The sequence below is a fragment of the Myotis myotis genome, unplaced genomic scaffold (assembly GCF_014108235.1).
Source record: "Myotis myotis isolate mMyoMyo1 unplaced genomic scaffold, mMyoMyo1.p scaffold_m19_p_8, whole genome shotgun sequence".
Lineage (NCBI taxonomy): Eukaryota > Metazoa > Chordata > Mammalia > Chiroptera > Vespertilionidae > Myotis > Myotis myotis.
Genome location: NW_023416390.1, coordinates 12869428 through 12890768, shown reverse-complemented (window position 1 = coordinate 12890768; position 21341 = coordinate 12869428). Strand labels below are relative to the sequence as shown.

Genomic DNA, 21341 nt, shown 5'->3' with positions numbered 1-21341 from the left:
AACTAGAGGCCTGATACACAAAATTTCTTTGCAAGAGTAGGCCTTCCTTCCCCCAGCTGCCGGCAGCAGCTTTCCTCTGGCACCCAAAACCCGGGCTTCCCTCCGGCTGCCAGCAGGCACCCAGGACCCGTGCTTCCCTTGCGGCCCTGGCTTCGTTCAGAAGGACAAGTGGTCTAATTAACATATTACACTTTTATTATTATAGATATACTAGAGGCCCGGTGCACAAAATTTGTGCGGGGGGGAGGGGAGGGGGGTGTCCCAGAACCTGGCCTGCACCCTCTCCAATCCAGTACCCCTCGGGCCTAAACCGGCAGTCGGACATCCCTCTCACAATCCGGGACTGCTGGCTCCTAACAGCTCTCCTGACTGCCTGCCTGATCATCCCTAACCCCTCTGCCTGCCTGCCTTATTGCTCCTAATGGCTCCCCTGCTGGCCTGATCACCCCCTAACTGCTCCACTGCCTGCCTGATCACTCCTAACTGCCTCTGCCTCCACCATCACAGCTTTGTCCAGAAGGACATCCAGAATGATGTCTGGAAGGTCGTTTGGTCTAATTAGCATATTATGCTTTTATTAGTGGAGATAGGTAGATCTCTACTGATACATGGATATAATCAAGAAAAGCGCACTCTGTGCCAGTCATTATGTGTTGCAAATCAGATGTATTCAACAACGGTCATTCATAAAAGTTTGGAGCTGCCAGAAACAAATGCCATGTGAGTTCTTATAAATGAAAAGGTGCATCAATCAGATACGGAACTTAAAGTCTAGTTCTTCCTTCAACCTTTTAAAATCTGAACCCACAGGAAGAAATGTAGTTCACATATACATCACGTGTGTGTGTGTGTGTGTGTGTGTGTGCATGCATGGGGTATGAAACAAAAACTTTACCACCTAATGCTCATATTTACTACTTGTTATTCTATTCTATTCTATTCTATTCTATTCTATTCTATTCTATTCTATTCTATTCTATCCTATTCTAAATCTTTAAACATGTCCATTGTGACCAACTAATTGCTTTTATGACCATCTAATACGTTGTGACACACAGATAGAAAAAGTAACCTCTAGGGCAGATCTCAGTTAGTAACTGGGACAGACGTGATGCATAAATGTTCATAACCTCAAAATGAGAGCTTGAGCCTAAAGAAAAGTGTCATCACAAAACATATGTGAGAAGTCACCTTCTATTTGCTTAAAAATGACAAAGGGCAATTGGAGTAGCAGCTGCCCTACATGCAGACAGAAGGAAAGGCTGAGCCCACGGGGGAAACTTTACAGGGATGAAAGCAAACCTTGCTCATTAATTCTTGGCTAGCCTCTCTTTCCTAAGTATTCACTTATCATTTTTTTCTGTACAATTATTTCTAAATATCTCATTACATTTTAAATCATGTTCCCTGTCTGCCTGTCCCACCGGATATGAACTCCTTATTCACTTTTGAATTCTCAGAGCCTAATAACTTCCTGGTACAAAGTTGTCACCATGCAAGGTTTAAGGAATTAATTAATAAATGAATAGAACATATGCTTTGAAATTTTGTTCTTCAATCCTGGGGCCAAAGTGACACAACATAAATGAAAATGGGTTTATTCTTCTTCTTAATTGATGATAGGACATTAATAGGTCTTCTTCTTACTAAAGAGATAAAAATCCTCAAGAAAGTTAGGAAAGTTGTAAGAGCTTCTAATTGGGAACGTATTCAAACTTCTGATAATGAATCAATGAAGTGGAAATACTGAATGCTTGAAACAAAGTGTCAGTTTTTTCCCTATTTGTTTGCCATTTTTAAATTCCCCCTTCATCATGTATTTAAGGATTATATTTAAAAAAACTTACATATATACATCTTTTATATAGAGAAAGGAGAATCTTATCCACTTTCTCAAATTGTAAAATTGTAAAATAGTTTTAGAACGACGCGGAAACCACAAACTCATAAGTCCCATAGCATTTTTTCCCAATCACCAATGTAAGTACAATGTTAACAGATTTCTTCCTGCTATCACTCACATTAATTGGGAGACCATGATCCCCTCTCCTGGAATGTGAGTCTCTGATTCCTGTAAAACCACATACACACAGAGCACGCCGCTGCTGAAGGGCTGCCTGGCCATTTAAACCCGGGAAATGACCAGAGAGGGAACTGCACGGAAAACAGGAAACCCGGTCCCTAGGAAGGAAAGGTAGCTGACATATATGAAAACTATAATTAAGCTAGACTTGCTATTCCCAAACAATCTGGGACTCCTGACAATTGTGATGATATAAAAATAAAACCGAAAAATGGAGGCATCTCCACAGGGTTTGGCGGTACCCATTATCATAGAGTGAGCCGAAAGGTTTGTTAGAGAAAAGACACCAGATTGTGACAGGAAATGCCTTTCTCATACAGCATTTCTTACTGTTTCTCTAAAGGAATTAATATCTTCACACACACACACCCCACAATGAGGTTTTCCTTCTTGTTGGTGTTGATGCAATTGTTGATGAACACTCATGTATAAATTGTCAAGTTTTCAGCGACTGAATAAACCAACAAACGAATGAATGATTGCGGACCATCTATTTCTCTCACGTGCTGATTGGCTTGGCCATCTAGGGAATGGAACTGTGTCTGAGAATAGGCTACATGAAAGATGACATAGAACAAGCTAAATCATTTGAAGAAAGCTTCATAAAGATAAAGCCAGAGAACTCCATTCCTTTTTGCAAGTCTTATCTTGAAAACAGAAGAGAAACAACTTCTCAATTGTTTATAATAACCATGTTATACCCTTTCTTCTTAGATCATTTACTTGAATAAATGGAAACTTTTCCTGTCAGCAGAGCTGCAATTAGTGGCATTACCTTTTGCACTTTCTCATAAACGTTCTGGAAATTAGCACTGTGATTTCAAGGTTCAGAACAAAACACAGAGAAATTAATGAGATTCATAGGAGGGCCGTACAGTCACAGACTCTAGTATGTGTCATTACAATTATATTCAAACATGGTGATTCTTCTTGTGGAGAATGGCAATGCCAGGCCCGCCATAGTGAGGATGATTACCTTAGAGCAGTGCTTCTCAACCTTCTGGCCCTTTAAATACAGTTCCTCATGTTGTGACCCAACCATAAAATTATGTTTGTTGCTACCTCGTAACTGTAATGTTGCTACTGTTATGAATCGTAATGTAAATATCTGATATGCAGGATGGTCTTAGGTGACCCCTGTGAAAGGGTCATTCGACCGCCAAAGGGGTCGCGACCCACAGGTTGAGAACCGCTGCTTTAGAGTTTTCTTTGATTCGAGTATTCTTCCTGTTTCAGAGGAGAGCTTTCTGTGTGTTTTCTTTTTCCATCATAACGCCAGTCTAGTTACTAGTTAACAAGACACAATAGATGGTAGATTTCAGAATGACTGAGTCAAACATCTCCTCCAACTGAAAGAACAAGTTGGCACTTGTGGTGACCTGATTGGCTGTAGCTTGGAAGGCTGTGGAAGTTTGTTCTGAGCTAGGGAATCGGAACACAAATATGGCTCTCATCGAGTTATGTTTTTTTATTTTTCATTTTTATTGATTTCGGAGAGGAAGGGAGAAGGAAAGAGAGACAGAAACACCAATGATGAGAATCATTGATCAGCTGCCTCCTGCACGCCCCCTTCTGGGGATCGAGCCTGCAATCCTGGCATGTGCCCTGGCCTGGAATTGAACCATGACCTCCTGGTTCTTAGGTGGATGCTCAGCCACTCAGCCACATTGGCTGGGCTCGCGTAGAGTTTTAATTGTTCTCATGGTTTGGTGGCGCGTATGTTATAAATGCCAGGTAAGTGCATTTTCATGTCTTCTACTGTAAACATTCTCATTTAAAAAATTCAGTGCCCAAAGTTGATTTCAGGACTTTTGAGGTCCGCAAAAGTAAAACATAGCCAACTGATTTTAAACAGCGTTGAGAACAGTTTAGGGAATCTGGAATTCATAGGAGTCTCGGCTATGGTTTTTCCTATGTTTCATAAAATGGTCATTTCTCCCATTGCAGCTGAAGAAAAGAATGTGATTATTGTAGAAGTGGTAGCTTTGGGGTTTCATGATCCAACACAAACGGCTGTGGTTTGGGGGAAGTTAACCGATTCTAAACTCGACATCCTGAGCTGGCAGTAATTGCTCATTAGAAGCAGAAAGGGTTCTCTTCTTACTCCAATGTAAGTACAGCACAGGGTCTTTTGACATATTACGGAAAAATAATGTGGTTCTGAACCTCTGCTTTCTGCCTTTTGGTATTTCGGTTTGGGTTTCAGCCAGGGATAGGCTAACTTATTTGATTAGAGCATAAAAAGAATGATTTCATTTAGGCTTTTACAGAGAACTGATGAAATGATACCAAAATCTGGTTTTGGTTCAATACTATTAGGTTAAAAAACAAAGAGGGATAATTAAAGAGGAGTTTGGCAGAGGTAGAAAACAGTTTTTATGGTGTTTGAAATTGAATACTCAGAGATTCCCTCTCAACCTTCTCATGTAAAAGAAAGTCTGGAACCTTGCTGCCATAGCGTCCTCCTTCCTGTCCATTTCCACCAGGAGTCAGCATCGATGAGAAAACCAGCTTTGCTAAGAACTGTGTGAGGACAGTGCAAAGTCCTAGAGACTCAGTTTACTTATCTGTAGATAGGATTACAGCTCCAACCCCCTCCTGGGATTGTTGTCTGGATTAATTGCGATAAGGTATTGACAGCAGCACTGAGTAAATAGTTTTACTATGCATCTGGTTGTAGTATAATTTATTGAGTAAATAATTTACAAATATTTTCTTTGCATTTCCCTCTCATTTTAAGACCTTAACTAGACCCTGGGATTTCTTTGCTTTAGGGTTTTTGCAGAGCTGAAAGAAGTTTCTAACTTTCTTCTGGTCTCTGGTCTTTGATTTTAGCATAAGATCATGAAAAAGATTAGTGTGCCCCCAGCATCAGGGATGAAAGGCGTGCCCTTCTGAAGGAAAAGTTGTGTGTGGGAGAGAGGGACTAGAAACTGACCTTTTGACCAAGGAACTTTGTCAAAAGGGCCTGACAACCAGCCTCCCATCACTACCCGAGGAACTGTGGCCACCTCAGTGGTCACCAGAGTGAGCCGGCCTGGAAGGCCTCCCAAACACTTCATGTGTTGTACCATGTCCCAGGACATTGTAATTAAGCTCCGATGATGACTAAGATAGAATGGTGTGCTGGCTAATGGAACGTACTATTCCTAAACACCTCAGTGTGAGTACTACTTACACTCCTCACGTTTACTGAACACATGCTACATGCCAGACACTATTCTAAGTGCTTTCCATGTAGTAATCACTTAATTGTCACAATGCTACTGTACAAATTTGAAAGGAGACTAAGAGGCCAAATGAATAGCCTAACGTTCCGGTTCGCATGCGGTGTGGCCTGGATGTGAATGCGGGCAGTTCGGCCTCAGGGTCCGCGCTCACACATTGCATTTCCCATACCTGCCATATTATCATAGGTCAAGTTCAGGCCAGCTGTGGGCTTAGAAAGGCCGGTGGGAAGCCAGGAGAGGTTCAGAGTAGCTGCCTCAGGGCAGAGTTTCAGACAGCACTGACTGAGGCGTCCTGGACCATGGTAGTTGTACTGGCCACGGGCCACAGAGGACAGACTTAGAAACAACAGGCTTCCTTGAGGGGTTTGAGGCCCCGTTTGCAGGAGAAATCAGTGCTGCTCGTGGGATCAGATCGCTGCCCAGCCGGTCAGACTGGGAGGCCGGGACCTGGGCTCTGTGTGCGACAGAGAGGCGCTGGAGGGACTTCGGGCTGCGGAGTGGCAACAAGACATCTGGAATATGACCTAACGGCCGCGGGCCTTTCCTCTGCTTCACACGGGGACCGGCCGTTCCCGGGGGAGACTCCATCAGCTCCTCTCCTGCTCCCTTCTCATAGACTTGCCTTAAGTGCCCAATTTGGCACTAAATCAGGTTAATCAAGTGTCTTCTTTAAACAGAGAAGTCTCTCAGGGAGTGTTAAGGACCTTTATGGGTCAGAGAGAAGGGTGACTGTGGTGGAGGATGGAGCACAGAGGTAATGTTGGACTCCCGAGCACTTTGGGGGAAGAGGGGGGCTTAAGAGGTGTGCCAGGATGGGGAGATAGGGGTGTTTAAGGGTCAGGACACCTGGCAAGACACTCCTAAGGACTGGTAGATAGGAAGAGGCTAGAGAATATTTTAAAAGTGTTATCAAGGAAAGAAGTAAAAAGAGCATTTCCTTCTCCTCCTCTGGGCTCAGCTGTCTCCCTGTTCCTGCTCCTCGGCTATGTACTATGATTAGCACAAGGTTATTGGATTTTAAGGGGCTTTTATAAGCTGGTCTGGGACCCTACAATCAATAATTTTTTTTTCCTTTGGGAAACCATTCCCAGTTCCAAATTGGCAATTTCTAAATGGGTTTCTGAAGCACAGTTTATGTCTATGCTGGGGATTGCCTATAAACATGTTGCCTCCCTTCAAAATGATTTACGCTGTTTGAAAGCTAGAATTTTGCTCACATGATCTTCTCCCATATAGCTAATACGTCAACATGTTCCTATGAAATCCACATTGGAATATAAATGAACTAAAATGACCAACCAAACAACAAGTCTTCAATTTATTTTTGTCCTCTTCTTACCTCAAATGTTCAGTATTTCCTGTAATCTAGGTAAGTCCCAACTCTCTAAGTGGCACTGAATATTTTACCAACACCAAGCTCCATCAAATCTCAAAACCCACCTAGTTTATGGACACAGTGGTGTGTTTTTTCCCTGTCTTGGAACGTCTTCCACTCCTCAGTTCAGCTATTTGAGGAAACCAGGGGCAGCAGTAATCTACTGATGGAGGGCCACACTGGGGGGAACTGTTTATGGAGCTCGAGAGGGCTCATCCACAGAGTAGGGGGTGGTTATTTCAAGGCGGGAGCCAAACTGCAGCAGTTTCTGGATGCATACATTTGATGACTCTAATTCTTTACTTCATTCCATATTTTAAAGATTTTAATAATAAAATGGTATTTTTAATGGAGATATAATTTACATATAGCAATCCATTAGTTTTAGGTGTCTAACATGAATTTGATATATGTACCTATCTATATATATATAAAAGGCTAAGCAACTGTCTGACCGTCTGACCAGCCAGTAGGTACGACGCACACTGACCACCAGGGGGCAGATGCTCAACACAGGAGCTGCCGAGCTGCAGTGACTTGGCAGCGGCGGTTCTCTGATGACACACCCCAGGACCAGAGAGGAGGGAGCCCGATTCTGGGGTGCATCACCCGAGAACCGCCCTCTTGCAATCCAGGATCCCTTGGGGGATGTCGGAGAGCTGGTTTCTGCCCGATTTCTGCAGGCTAGGCCAAGGGACCCCACCTGCCAGAGGGACCCCACTCACTCTGCAGACACCCTTTGAGCCATGGTGCTGTCCCAAGTGTGGCTGGCCGGGGAGGGACCTCGGGAGGTTGGCCCCAGGGCATGCCCGACCCATCTTGCCCAATCCCACCCTGCTGGCCACCTTCTAATTAATTTCCTTTCAATGTGCACGAATCCGTGCACTGGGGCACTAGTATAGAATATGATCTTGTCATAAAAAATAATCCAAGGGGATATAGATAGAGCAATTCTACCCAAAGACTGAGACTCACTTTGAGTCCTTTCAAAAAATTCTACTGCCTTCTTCTGGAGCAAATTCCCAGCTCTGTGGGTGAATCAAACTTTCACTTGCCTATCTAAATAAGTAGCCAAAGGCCTGGTAACTTCTCATGAACAACTCAGTGAAGCCAGGTGGGTTCCTGGGATAGCTCAAAGCCCCCAGACCAGGAGACAATACTTCTTTTTCTTTTTATCTAGGCGACAAATAGATGTGTTCTTTCTGATGATAAACAGGAAAATACCTGAAGGGAAAGGCCTTCTCAATGCTTGTGTTGGCCCACTGACAGCAGGAGCACATTCTCTTATTTCTCATTTTTAGAAAACAAAGTTCTGATGGTTTTGATCATTGTGTGGCTAGTGCACATTCCATCCTAGATCCCTTTCTCAAGATGGTTAGCATGACCTCAGCATCCTGTTCTCCCTTTCTTCCGGCTGCAGAATTCACCGGATGCTTCTTTCAGCATCCAGACAGCTGTCAAGTATGTTCCTAGACCATCTTCATAAGAAGGTGAACAAATCTTTCAGAATGTTTTCATTTACTCACCCAACCATCACCTTCCTGAATCAACCCCCTTTGCCAGAAAGATAAATCACCATGTCTTTTAAGACAGTGGAAAGTAGCATACTTCCTTCCCATCCATGTATCTATAAACCCCTTCTTTAGATAAACATTCTTCTAATTTAGTCAGAGTTAAAAACAAAAACAAAAACTGGGAGGAGGTATGACATATTCCATGCAGCTCTTTAAAAAATACAGTAATAAAGGTACTAATATTTTTAGAAAACTCTAGAGCCATCTCATTTCTGAAATTACATACAGGATATTCATGTTGCTATTAAATAAGCAGATACTCTTTATCTGCTAATAAAAAAGAAACATCACAAAAAAATAAAACACAGCAGTTTACTGCCAGAGGACTGTGACAGTCTTAACAAGTTTTCAGGAAAATAAAATACCAGGAGATAACAGGTATTATGTTTTCTTTTGGCAAATTTTAACACTTCACAGCTAGCATATCTTGCTTACTTAATTGGACCTATACAAACTCACCAGGCCTTTTCACTTGCAGCCATTGAAATGGTCCCAATTTGCTCTTTACAGCTTTTCAGAGCCTACATGGGAAAACAGCTCCACAACAGACTGGCTGAAAAGATTTTTAAGGTCTCATGTCCATATTTACAAATCTTGCAATCTGTGTGTATTCATTGATTTTAACACAAATAAAGGGAATAAATCAGGAGCTCCTTTGTGGGGAAAAAACACACCACACTGAATTGGAGAGAAAAAGAACAAAGTATGTCTGCTGAGGCCACTCTCAGATGGTCTCTAGAGCCTTCCCTCACTGCAGCCCTGCCCCAACAGAGTGCACTGCTATTTCTCCAAGCTCATGTGGAAGCTAGTACCTCTCTATCAGTGCATTCCTCACCTAGATTATTATCCGTGTCCTGTTTGGGCTTAGATGGCTGTATTCACGACTGGATTGTGAGCTTCTCCAAGGCAGAAGCACTTGGCCTACACTAAGTCTGAGTACACATTTGTTAAAATTGAGTGGGAGACACAGATAAAAAAGGAGGAAAGTAGAAGGATGCCAGAGCAAGGGAGAATCTGAGAGAACAGTGGGAGAAGTCTTCAGCTTTGGGCCAGTGGGCAGGTGTGATCATGGAGAGAAAGACCAAGAAGATGGTCAGGAAAGATCGAGAAAGTCCCAGGACAGCCAAAGAAAGACTGTTAGTCTCATAGACAAAAATATATTTTCTTTTAAAAAATAATCATAGGTCTTAATCAAGTGATTGCTTTCATCATTTTGGTTTAAAGACTTTTGTGAGCGTACTCACATTCTTTCAGGCCTATTTTAAAACCAATTTCAATGTAGTTATTAGGTAACTTATCTTCCTAATTTCCTTCTCCACAGTTCAGAAGTTCCCCAGTATCATGTGACTGGGAATATTTGTTAGGCCTCTCAATAGGACTTGGGGGGTTCTGAGCCAATGAAAGTGTTTTTTGATGACAAGTCCATGGGATGATCTTGTTAGAGAAGCCGAACTAACTTGGTGTTTACTGAATCGACTGGAATTAATGCTGTAATTTTAGAATTGTGGGTCAGAAATCTTGAGGCCAACCCGGAGAAGCACCTAGGGCCCTCTCTTGGGCCCCACTCCTCCCCTGAGCGGACTGTGGATCAGATTTTAACAAGTGATGCTAAAGACCAGCATGGTTCAGGAGCCACAGTCTCATTCATAAAAGCTGCCTTGTTGGGTCTGGCGGACTAATAGGAATGAAATGTTAACTTTCTAAACTTGCTTTCCTAGATCTCTCCAAAAGTAGCAAGACAACAGTGCAATTTCTCAGGCCTATGCTGGACAAAAGATACTAGTGTTTTTCCTTGGCTTGGAGAGAGAACAGGAAAGGACGCTGAGATGCTAATCCCTGGTTTGGAGTATCTCAGGCAATGACAAAGAGCTCTCGTGTTTTATGACACAGCATTTACCAAACATCCCTTTGGGAAGCCCTTGCTCCCAATTATCTGGGAAGCATAAAATCAGGCACTTTTGGAAACACTCAATACATCTGAGCATGGGAAACACAAATTAAAATAGAGATACTTCTTTACTCACTAGCTTGTGTTTCTATTTATACCGATACTTGGCTTAAAAATAGAATCAGTAAGGTAGGAAGGACCCAAGTGTGTAGATATCTAACTCAGGTTTGGTGAAGGTCAGCGAACACTTTATGTCTCATGCAGGTTAAGTATTTTCATCCCTTCAGCTTCTAATGAAGAAATAAAATAAAATCAGGTAAAAAAAGCAGGACTGCTTACTCTAAAATTACTTGTGTTCTGTTGCTCATAGTGGTTTTGAGATGGAGGACTTTTCAATGCATTGGGCATGGTGTTCCCTTTTGGTTTTGGGGAAACTACTTCCCTTTATTTCATTGCTTGTTTGATTGAGAGAGCAGAACTCCTCATCAAAGTCAGTAAGTTGACCTCAATTTAAGTTAGAAATAGTGAACGGTTCTCTCCATTGTTATTCTGGAGAATTGTTTTCTTCTGCTACTGAGAATATCAGTGACCAGTTGCCTCATCACTGCTAATGTCATTCTGTTTAATTCAAATGTCTGTAATCAAGCCAATAAATAGCTGTTTGTTTTGACCTATAGCCGCAAGATGCCTATCTCTGGAAGAGGTGGGAGCCATTTGGTAGAAGGCTGCCAATCCTTACTGTGCCTTTCTGATGAGTGTTTTTAAAGCCTATCGCACATGGAAGAACCTACTGGTGCTGGGAGTTTTATATGCTCTGCACAACAGTGCTGAATGCTCAGACAGGCTCTTAAACAGCAGTGGGAATGTTCTGAGGGCCGCACACAGGAAGCCACAGCACTGAAGTGAACACCAGAGGCAATCAGCTCAGTCACCGGACTCCGCTCTTCCAACCCTGACCTTGTGAGCATAAATAGGAGTGTGAACATCAGAAAACTTTTCAAAAACAGATTTGCCCTTCAAAAGAGCTGGTGTCTTTAGTGACCACTGGGAATAAGCGAGTTTCTTATGTGGTTCTCAAGAAAGCACTAAGAACTGTAGCAGCAGGCAGTGGTCATCAAAGAGGGTGAGTGAGAGCTGACTCACGAAGAGGCTGTCACTATTACCACACAAGCTCTGCTCCAGTGATGATGGCAGCAATGACTGCTAATGTTTATTGAACACCAAAACCCAGTCTCTGGCACTATTTTAAGTATGTGACATGTACTTTTTAAAAAATTAGATTTTTAGAGAGAGAGGAAGGGAGAGGGAGAGAGCAAGAGAGAGAAAAACGTCAATGTGAGAGTGAAACATCGAACGGCTGCCTCCTGCATGCCCATACCGGGGATTGAGCCCCCAACCTGGGCATGTGCCCTGATTGGGAATCGAACCGGCAACCGTTCGGTGCACTGGATGATGCCCAACCAACTGAGTCGCACTGGCCAGGGCAACATGCACTTTTTTTGTTTTAATTTTGCAATATTGGGGGACCAGGCGGGCAAGTCCCGAAGGACTTCCACCGATGCTCAGGCCGCTCCAATCTTTTATTGATCTGGAGTAGCCCTTAGGGTAAGGAGGTTTCAACTTTTAATCAAACTCTAAGCACCCTCCTCTTGGGCATTTTTGTGGATGCTCAAGAGTCAAATGTATTTTGTAAGTACAGCTTTGCCTTCTTGAAAATGATAGGAGAATGAATCACTACCCTGAAAAAAACAAACACAAAGTCTACCTCTCTAGAGGTCAAAATATTCTTTTCTGTTCCCAAATGCTGAAGGATTGGTAAAGAGAATTTTCTAATACAAAAATTGCCCTTGCCTCAAAATAAAATGATCTTGGAGTCTGGTAAGATCAGCAAAATCTGAATTGTCCAGGTGTGATGTACAAACAATTGATATCTCTGAAGACAACCCTTCTGAAATGTACTCTAATACCCATTTTGAAAAGGCTTAATGACTTATGTTGCATGTTCCATTAATGCTTGCCCAGATGTCTGAGACCCAAGATGGAGGGCAAAGATTAGAGTGCAGTGGATGATGACAAAGATTCTTTGTCCTCTTTAAAACAGCAAACATCTGCTCCCCTCCAAGTTGGTATACAAGTCCAACAGGGAGTAAATATGAGAGCAATTAAAATGAACTACTGTGCATGAGTGTGGTTTGATTTATGTGAACAACTTCTGTGGGAGAGGGTCTGGTGGACTAATAGGAATGGAATGGCTGTGGTTGGGGTAACCCAAATATAACGATATATTTAGATCATCCTTGGCCGAGTTCTTCTGCTCTAATCTCAGTTAAAGATACTAGTAATTTCAATAATTGGAGTTAGGCATGGGCTTACCCAGTGAAGGTCATAGTCAGATGGCCTTGCTCTTCCTTCGTCATCCTCATATAATGTGAAACCTTCCCTCCGAGCCTGATAATACTCCTTCCGCAACTTCTGGATGCGATCAGCACCTCCACTCATGGGATAGCCACTACAGAACACAAACAAACATGGTCACACAGTGCACGTTACCCTGGAAACTCACTTTTTGATCTTCTTGTTAGAGGAACTGACATCTGCATTTGGAAGATTCAATAATGTCAGGCAACTATGTTAGGAAAACTTGTGGAATCAGTAATAACAATGAACAAAAACCAGTCCTGACATGCATACCTTTAGCTTCAAGGGTCAGAACATCTGACTTGAGCTTAGTAAGTGCCTTTTGAGTGAGAAGGTAAGAAAAGGTCCTGACCTGTAGAGCAATTAAAAGAGCCATCACATTTTTCTTATAGTCACACCCACAAAATTTGGTTACATTTTCATGTGGGTATCTCATTTTCTCAACTAACTATTGCCTATTTGAGACCAGTTGCTTGACCTGAAGATTGGATGTGACACAGAGTTGGCATGTGCCAGTGTTCAATCCAATGAGACTCATGCATTTTTAGAGTGTGGGCGGGTGAAGTACATGTACATGTCAATGTGTAACCCATGCCAAAAAGTAAAAAAGAAAAAGAGAAAGCGGGTGATAGTAGAACGTGCCCACTTGTTTAATAGTTCAAGGTTCTCTCTCTACTTTACCACTTCTTCCTCTCAGGAATTATAGATTCTCCAGTGACCCATCCACTCAACCCCAAACTGGTCAGCCAGTGGCTCCATTTTAGCTAGCATTTGTCTCCCTCATTTCAATAGAACCAACACCATGAGATACAATTCAGGGCTAGGAAACAAGAAAGGAATGATAGGCAGAACTCACAGTTGTTCAACTTCTTTGGTTCATCTGAGGTATAACTGAGAGCCCTATTGTGTCAGACCTTAAGTTAAGATCTGGGAAAGTAAAAATGGACAATTCACAGTCCTTGTCTGCAAAAAGCGCACAGTCTGGGAGTTAGGGGACTGATAGTGAGAAAGACTGCAACCCACTGTGACAGGTGCTATAACAGAGTCTGCACAGTGAGGAAACAGACTGCTTAAACTTAGACAAGGTGAGCGCAGGGCCACAGAGGAAGATCATGGAAGGCTCCATAGAGGAGGTAACACCTTGGCTGAATCGTGAAGGTACTCAACAGCTGGGGAAGATGAGGAAATTCTGGACAGAGGAAAGGGCAGTGTGAAGGACAGAAATGAGAAAGCATCTTGCTTTGGGGAACGCAAGTAAGTTATTTGGGGCAAGCAGCAGTCTCAGCTTCATTTGTCCTGCCTCATGCACATATCAGGTGGTACATGCTCTCTTTCTTCTCTTATTGAGGAAGCACAGTAGAATAAAAGTGCGTGTGTTGGTGATCTGGGATATTTTGAATTTACTTTAGTGACAAAAGCATATTCCTTGCAAAATTTAGTATTTTAACTCAATTTGTAACAACAACCATAATGACACTCCTATTTCATGAGTCTGTAAGAACCACTGCTTCAGTATACAGAGCATATGGGTGGAGCAGGAAAGAGAAGTTTTTCTTGAGCACTTGTGTTTTTTAAAAAAGGAAAAGAAAAAAGAGACAGGTGTGACTGAGAAAGGTAAGTAGGGGCCCCATTGTGAAGAGCTTTACATGCCCAAAACATCCCCCAGTATTACAGCTGAGTTTTAAGTTTAACTAAGATATAAAATAAGATCTCTGAAAGCAATAGAAAGAGGTCACTTACTATTTTGTTAAAACACCTAAAAATTATACTTGTAAACTATAACAAGAAAATGATGATTAAACATCTTTTGGAGGAAAAATATTCTTCCCAAACTAGATTGTAAGTTAATTAAAAGCAGGACCACGTGTTGATATCTTCCAACCTCTCTACAAAGTTAGTATCTGGTGCTAGGCTTTCTATGTACCCTATACCCTCGGTAGCTGATGCCTTTGGTTAAGAAAAGACAAACCTTTATAGATCACATACCTTTATATTTTTTCAATATGTATTTCAAAACTCTCAAATAATTCTGTTTCTATACCATGCTTTTCTTTTCTTTTTTTAAATAGAAGTTTTTCTTGAGCACTTAAAAAAAGTTGGAAGGCCTGATATGCTTTTCCAAACTACAGAAAGCTCTCTGGCACAGCTTGCCTCACGCCTGCGTATGAGGAGCTATGATACCCGTATCCAATGTGCAGCGTCCGCTGATTACGTGAAAGCGTGAGCTTCAGTCAAACTCACCAGACAACTTTAGTCAACACAGTGCAAACTCACATACATAATCAGTTTACCCAGAGAAACCGAAGCACTGAATTCAAGCAGAAAGAGGTCATCGGTGATAAAGAAAAAAAAAAAGAAACTGACTAAGGCCTCATTTTAAAAAACACAAACCCACCACTTTCCTACATTTGTGGTGGAGAAAGAAAACATACTCAGACTGTAAACTAGCCTATCTATCTATAAATACATACATTTTAAAATATGGGTCCAATCAGATTTTAGTTCTCAAAGAGAGGGATTGGGGCAAGAATACAAAATCAGCTGTTTAGGATTCAGAAAATCTCTTACGGTTGACAGGAACATGACTATTTACTCAGAAAAGAAATCTGGCCTCAGAGAAAAAAATAGGAAAAAAAACACACACTAGAAAGTCATGGACCATCTCAGTGCAAGACCAGCTGTCCCTTCTCCCTCCTGTGGGTATTTTAAAGAAGATATGGACACCGTACATATCTGTCATAACCTGGAACTACATCTCAACATTGTCTCTTCTTTTTCTTTTCCTCTCCAACCCCCATTCTACTGTTAGTACCTGTATCATATTTTTTTTCAAGTGGGTGTTTTATATAATAAAATTAGAAACAGCAAATTTTGGTTTCATTTTTCAGCTCTTCTCTGCAGACAATATACAAAAGCTCACCATCACATCAATAAAAGTGATATACACAGTTATTGTTACCAAAGCAGTTAATTGATTCCATTTTGTGTTGAGGATTCAGAAATGTGAAAATAAATATAAAAATACCATGTCATAATAGCAACAATAATCATAATAGTTATAATTGATAGAAACTTACATAATAAATATATTGTTACAGACTTTTATTTACTCCATTTTTTGCCCAGAGCAGACATCACTAATCAATTACAGCATTCTTTCCCAGTGACTCTAGACATGATCTTAGGATCCTTCTGAGAACTTCAGAAAGCCACTACCAATCTGCAAGAGCTGGCACTTAGTTTATTTCCAATTCTTGTTTAACAGGTGCTGTAAATAGCTCAATATATCAAATAAAATGGAAAGGTAGGTGTTTTGTTTTTTTAAAAAATATATATATATATTTTATTGATTTCAGAGAGAAAGGGAGAGGGAGAGAGAGAGAGAAACACCAGTGATGGGAAAAAACCATTGATTGGCTGTCTCCTGAATGCCCCACACTGGGGATTGAGCCTGCAACTGTGAATCAAACCATGACCTCCTGGTTCTTAGGTTGATGCTCAACCACTGAGCCATGCCAGCTGGGCAAAAGGTAGGTTTTATTGTTCTGCTCCACAGAGATGAGGAATCATGGCTAATAGATGATGACTAAAGTCTGTCTGACTTCAAAAACTAGTCTTCCCACCAATGTGCACTATCTCCAACCTGGGTCTTTTCCTTTACCTTATCTACTAGTGGCCCAATGCGCAAAATTCGTGTAAGAGTAGGCCTTCCTTCCCCTGGCTGCCGGCACCAGCTTCCCTCTGGCAACTGGGACCCAGGCTTCTCTCTGGCCACCAACAGGCGCCCAGGACTCATGCTTCCCTTGTAGTCCCGGCTTTGTCCGGAAGGTCAACCAGAGGACATCTGGTCTAATGAGCATATTATGCTTTTATTATTATAGACTAGAGGTCCGGTGCACAAAAATTTGTGCACTCGGCGGGGGGGAGGGGGAGGTCCCTCAGCCCGGCCTGTGCCCTCTTGCAGTCTGGGACCCCTTGGGGGATGTCCACCTGCTGGCTTAGGCCTGCTCCCCGGGGGATTGGGCGTAAGCTAGCAATGAGACATCCCTCTGGCAGCCCAGCAGTCCTTGGGGGATGTCCACTTGCCAGCGGGGAGCAGACCTAAGCTGCAGTCAGACATCCTTAGCGCTGCTGAGGAGGCGGGAGAGGCTCCCACCACCACCGCTATATTGGCAGCTGTCAGCCTGGCTTGTGGCTGAGCAGAGCTCCCCCATGTGGGAGTGCACTGACCACCAGAGGGCAGCTCCTGCATTGAGCGTCTGCCCCCTGGTGGTCAGTGTGTGTCCTAGTGACCAGTCATTCCCAGTCTTTCTGCTGTTAGGGTCAGTTTGCATATTACCCTTTTACTATATAGGATAGAGGCCTGGTGCATGGGTGGGGGCCAGCTGGTTTGCCCTGAAGGGTGTCCCGGATCAGGGTGGGGGTCCCACTTGGGTGCCTGTCCAGCCTGGGTGAGGGGCTGATGGCTGTTTGCAGCTGGCCACACCCCCTTCAGGGTGGGGGTCCCCAGTGGGGTGCCTGTCCAGCCTGGATGAGGGGATGATGGCTATTTCAGGCTGGCCACACCCCCTTCAGGGCGGGGGTCCCCACTAGGATGCCTGGCCAGTCTGGGTGAGGGGCTGAGGGCCGTTTTCAGGCTGGCCAAGCCTCCCAGAGATGGAAGCTCCCAGCCTCTCCTTTTTTTCTTTATTTTTTTATTCTGGAATTTATTTACGTTCTATAATTGAAACTCTGTTGCCTTCACTGGCGCTCCCAGCTCTGAGGCCGCGGCTGGCTGAAAGCAGGTATCTGGGTTTGTTTAGCTTCTATAATTGAAACTTTGTTGCTTTCAGAGCTCAGAGCCAGGCCGTGGCAGGCGGGGAACCTTGGCTTCCTCCATCACTGGAGCATGCAAACCTCCTGCTTGCTTCAGCTGTTTGGCTGCCGGCCGCCATCTTTGTTGGCAGTTAATTTGCATATCTCACTGATTAGCCAATGGAAAGTGTAGCATAGGTACGGTTAATTACCCTTTTTGTCTTTTATTAGATAGGATATCTTAGAGACTGGGTCCACAAGCCACATACTAGCCCACAATGAAAGTTAACCCTAGCCTTGAGAACTTACTTTCTGAGGACTCCTACTTTCCTTCCTTTATTACATGTTATCTATTTATTTTTCTGGCTTTGTGGGACTTAGCAGTAGTGATTCTAGGAAATATTTTGCCTAATAGCTTCAGAAGTGATATCAGATTATGATGGAACTAAATACTCTTGCAACCATATAACATCGGGCAAAGCATCAATAACCCCATCTCCACATTGCTAGATGGAAAATTTGCCTTTCTGTATTAATTGTTCACTGGATAAAGTTAGCCATTTTATAAAAAAGAAAGGCTCGTATTATAGCTGTATTTATATGTAGGTGATCAGGCCACTCCTATACTTTCAATGTGCTGAAATTTTATGTAAAATGAATTTAAACCGTGTAACAAAACAGATTTATGTTGTAGTTATTTCTTGTAAATTATACTGGCTATACCAGTATCTTTAAAGGCAGACATGTAGCCAGGCCGGTGTGGCTCAGTGGCTGAGTTTTGACCAATGAAACAGGAGGTTATGGTTGGATTCCCAGTCAGGGCACATGCCCAGGTTGCAGGCTCGATCCCCAGGGTGGGGCATGCAGGAGGCAACCGATCAGTGATTCTCTTTCATTACTGATGTTTCTATCTCTCTCTCTCCTTTCCTCTCTGAAATCAATAAAAATATCTATATTTAAAAGCCTAAGCGACCATTCAACTGTTCAACCGGTAGCTATGATGCACTCTGACCACTAGGGGGCAGATGCTCAACTCACAGACATGGAAACATGGAACAGACTGATGAATCTCAGAGGGAAGGGGGAGGGGGGAGGGCAGGAAGGGATTAACTAAATATCTTATATGCATACTAGAGGCCCAGTACACGGATCTGTGCACTGGTGAGTTCCCTCAGTCTGGCTTGTGGGGATTGGGCTGAAACTGGCAGTCCGACATTCCCCAAGGGTTCCCAGGTTGCGAGAGGGCACAGGCCAGGCCTAGGGACCCCACCAGTGCATGAATCCATGCACCGGGCCTCTAGTATTTTAATCAAAGACAGGCATGCAGTTACATAGGTCTTCTTATAGCACTTGAGAGCTGGACAGAGTTTAGAGCTGTAATGAAGTTCATTAGCCATATCTTTTTCTTCATAGCCACCTAGAGTAATGTGCCCATATGCAATGAGTATCACAGTGAGGCATCATCTGCTCCTTCAAAATCTAATCTCGTTCTTCCCAGTTCATAATGAACTCAATTGAAGTTCACTTTAAGACGAGTGTTCATTTGGGCTTGCCATAGTCTCCTCCCATTACTGCTGCAGGCTGGAAAAGGGAAAGCAGTATTTATTAAGCTCCTGTAACTCCCCAAGTTTAATACTTATGCTTTACATACTTCATCTCACTTAACTCTCCATCAAATTTGTGAGGACGACGCTGTTACTGACATTGCACAGGTGAGTAGACGAGGCTCAGAGAAGTTGAGCAGCACGATTGCTGAGCGGTGGGCCAGGGGTTGGGTGACTGCAAACCCTGAGTCACTTCTACCATATCATGTTGCCTCGCCAGAAAGGCACTAAAACGCAGCAGGCACTTCTAGCAGCAGGTCACAGGCACGTCCAGGCGGAGAGAACTTAGCAGGGCACATTTATAGCCCTACCTCTGATACACGTTTATCTGCACAGATCTGTGCCATAAAAATAGAAGTAAAAGTAGCTAAAGCAATAGAAAGACATGCAACGAAGTCCATATTCACTCAAGAATGATGTTGGAGCAACCGCAGAGAGTTCTGGATAATTAATGTTACATCTCTAACAGGCTTATGTAGGAAATGGGTATAAAACTGAATGGGGTGTGAAAGAGAATCCACATGGGACAAAGATCCCACATGAAAGAGAGAGAAGTGCTGGATGGGGACCAGGACAGACTGGCAGCCAAGGCCGCTCCCAGGAAAGTTCACCCCGACTGAATAAGGGGGAGCTGATCACTGACAATGAACCACTGTTGGGCTTGTGAATTAACTTGGGGTGATTTTGTGTTTATGCCATAGTAGGCATGTATGTAAAATGTGCACACTGTGATTAAATGGCACGTGGTTAATTCCAATGAGCCGTGCTGTTTTCAGACCTGTAGCTCTGCGTCTGCAGAGGTGTTTGCCTTTGGTGAGGACAGCCCTCATTTGCAAGTACCAGCCTGGGGTCCAGAAAGGCAATGTGGTTAAGAAATAGTCTTTGTAAAATGGAGCCTTCACAGGAGTATTCCTCCCTGGATGTGGCAATCCTTACGAAGTCACTGAACAAAACGATGTGAATTAGATGAGTACATGCCAACAATTATCAGAACACGGAGTATTTGGAGTTTGGGGTTGCATAGACTCTTTAATTTTGTATGAAGTTTCTGTAAAATGTTATTTTGAAGTTTATCACTAAATGTTTAATTATATAAATACGGTGTCAACCTTTCTGTACATAAAAGGGTGGGACTTTAAAGGTTTTCTTAAAAAGGGTTGAAAGATATGGGGTGAAGAAAAACATTTTTGTAGCCTTTTAAGAACGCCAGGATGCCAATCTTTTCCTGTTCCCCTCCCCTCCCCCCCACCCTCACCCCACTCCCCAGGTTGTTGGGGTTTTTTTGTTTGTTTGTTTTTTGCATTCAAGGACCTGAAAATTATCATTGTTATAAACTTCAATTTTAGTAGTGCCATTGTTGCCTTAGAAAACAGAGCATTTTTTTTTGAAAGTGGGAACAGACTTCTCAAAGTACCTGTGTTTTGGGTCACTAACACTCCCGATAACACGAATGAAATATAATCTAAAATAAAATCTATATGCAATCTTATTTGACCAATTTTACTTTAAACTAGTTTCTGGAAAAGACTATTCCGTCAAAGACAGACAGTCATGGACACAACTGTTACTTATTTTCTGTTGGTGCTAAAGATCCCTGTCAAATAAAAGTCCCTAGAGATTCTTATAAATGCATTCAGGCTCATTAATTCAAAAGGCTTTTGAAGATTTACAGAAACTATAGCCCAAAAGCACTTACATTAATACTCTACAGATTTGCCTTCATAGCAAAAATGCATTTATATAGTGGACCATATACACTAAAGGAGCTTAAATAATAAACAATGGCTTTTAATGGGGCCTAATTCTATAGAATTCTTCAAGTGATACTTTAGTCCTGAAAAGCTCTAAAAATTATCCAGTGTAAAAATATTCAGTAAATATTATGATTATGTAAATTCCCTATCTTCTCCTGCTCCCAATTTCTTATACTTATTTTTTGAAAGGTACATTGACAAGTAAGATTTTTCATGGCTTAGTCCATTCAGTGAAATTTTGGGAACCACAACTGAGGACCCATGAATCACATCTGGGAATTTTTTTCTAATTTCTTCCCAAATTCATCATCACTATTTATCACTTTAAATTATTTTTGCTAAAATGTTTCCCCAAATAATAAGAATATGCCTTTCCTCATATGGACATTTAATATATATCAGATTTAAGTTATCTTGTTGATTAAATAATTCATTGAAATGAAGAGCCCTTTGCTTGCTTACTATGACTGCCTAAAAATTCCTCAATCAAGAGTAATGAGTTTAGAGAGAGAGAAGCATATTATTAACAGACAAAACAAACTGTCCACATCTAGACTCTGCCTTTATTTCCGGGGATACATTTGTCAATTATCTCTGACCTCTACTTCATAGAAGGTGAAG

At 42.4% G+C, this 21341-nt stretch overlaps 1 protein-coding gene across 4 annotated transcripts in view; it reads right to left on the bottom strand.

Moving 5' to 3' along the window:
- Positions 1-21341, bottom strand: part of PARD3B (par-3 family cell polarity regulator beta) — a 916117-nt gene that overhangs the window by 89765 nt on the left and 805011 nt on the right. For all 4 annotated transcript variants that reach the window (XM_036319101.1, XM_036319103.1, XM_036319104.1 and 1 more), the window contains one exon: positions 12524-12659. In XM_036319101.1, the coding sequence (XP_036174994.1) occupies positions 12524-12659 (136 nt within the window). The remainder of the gene's footprint in view (positions 1-12523; positions 12660-21341) is intronic.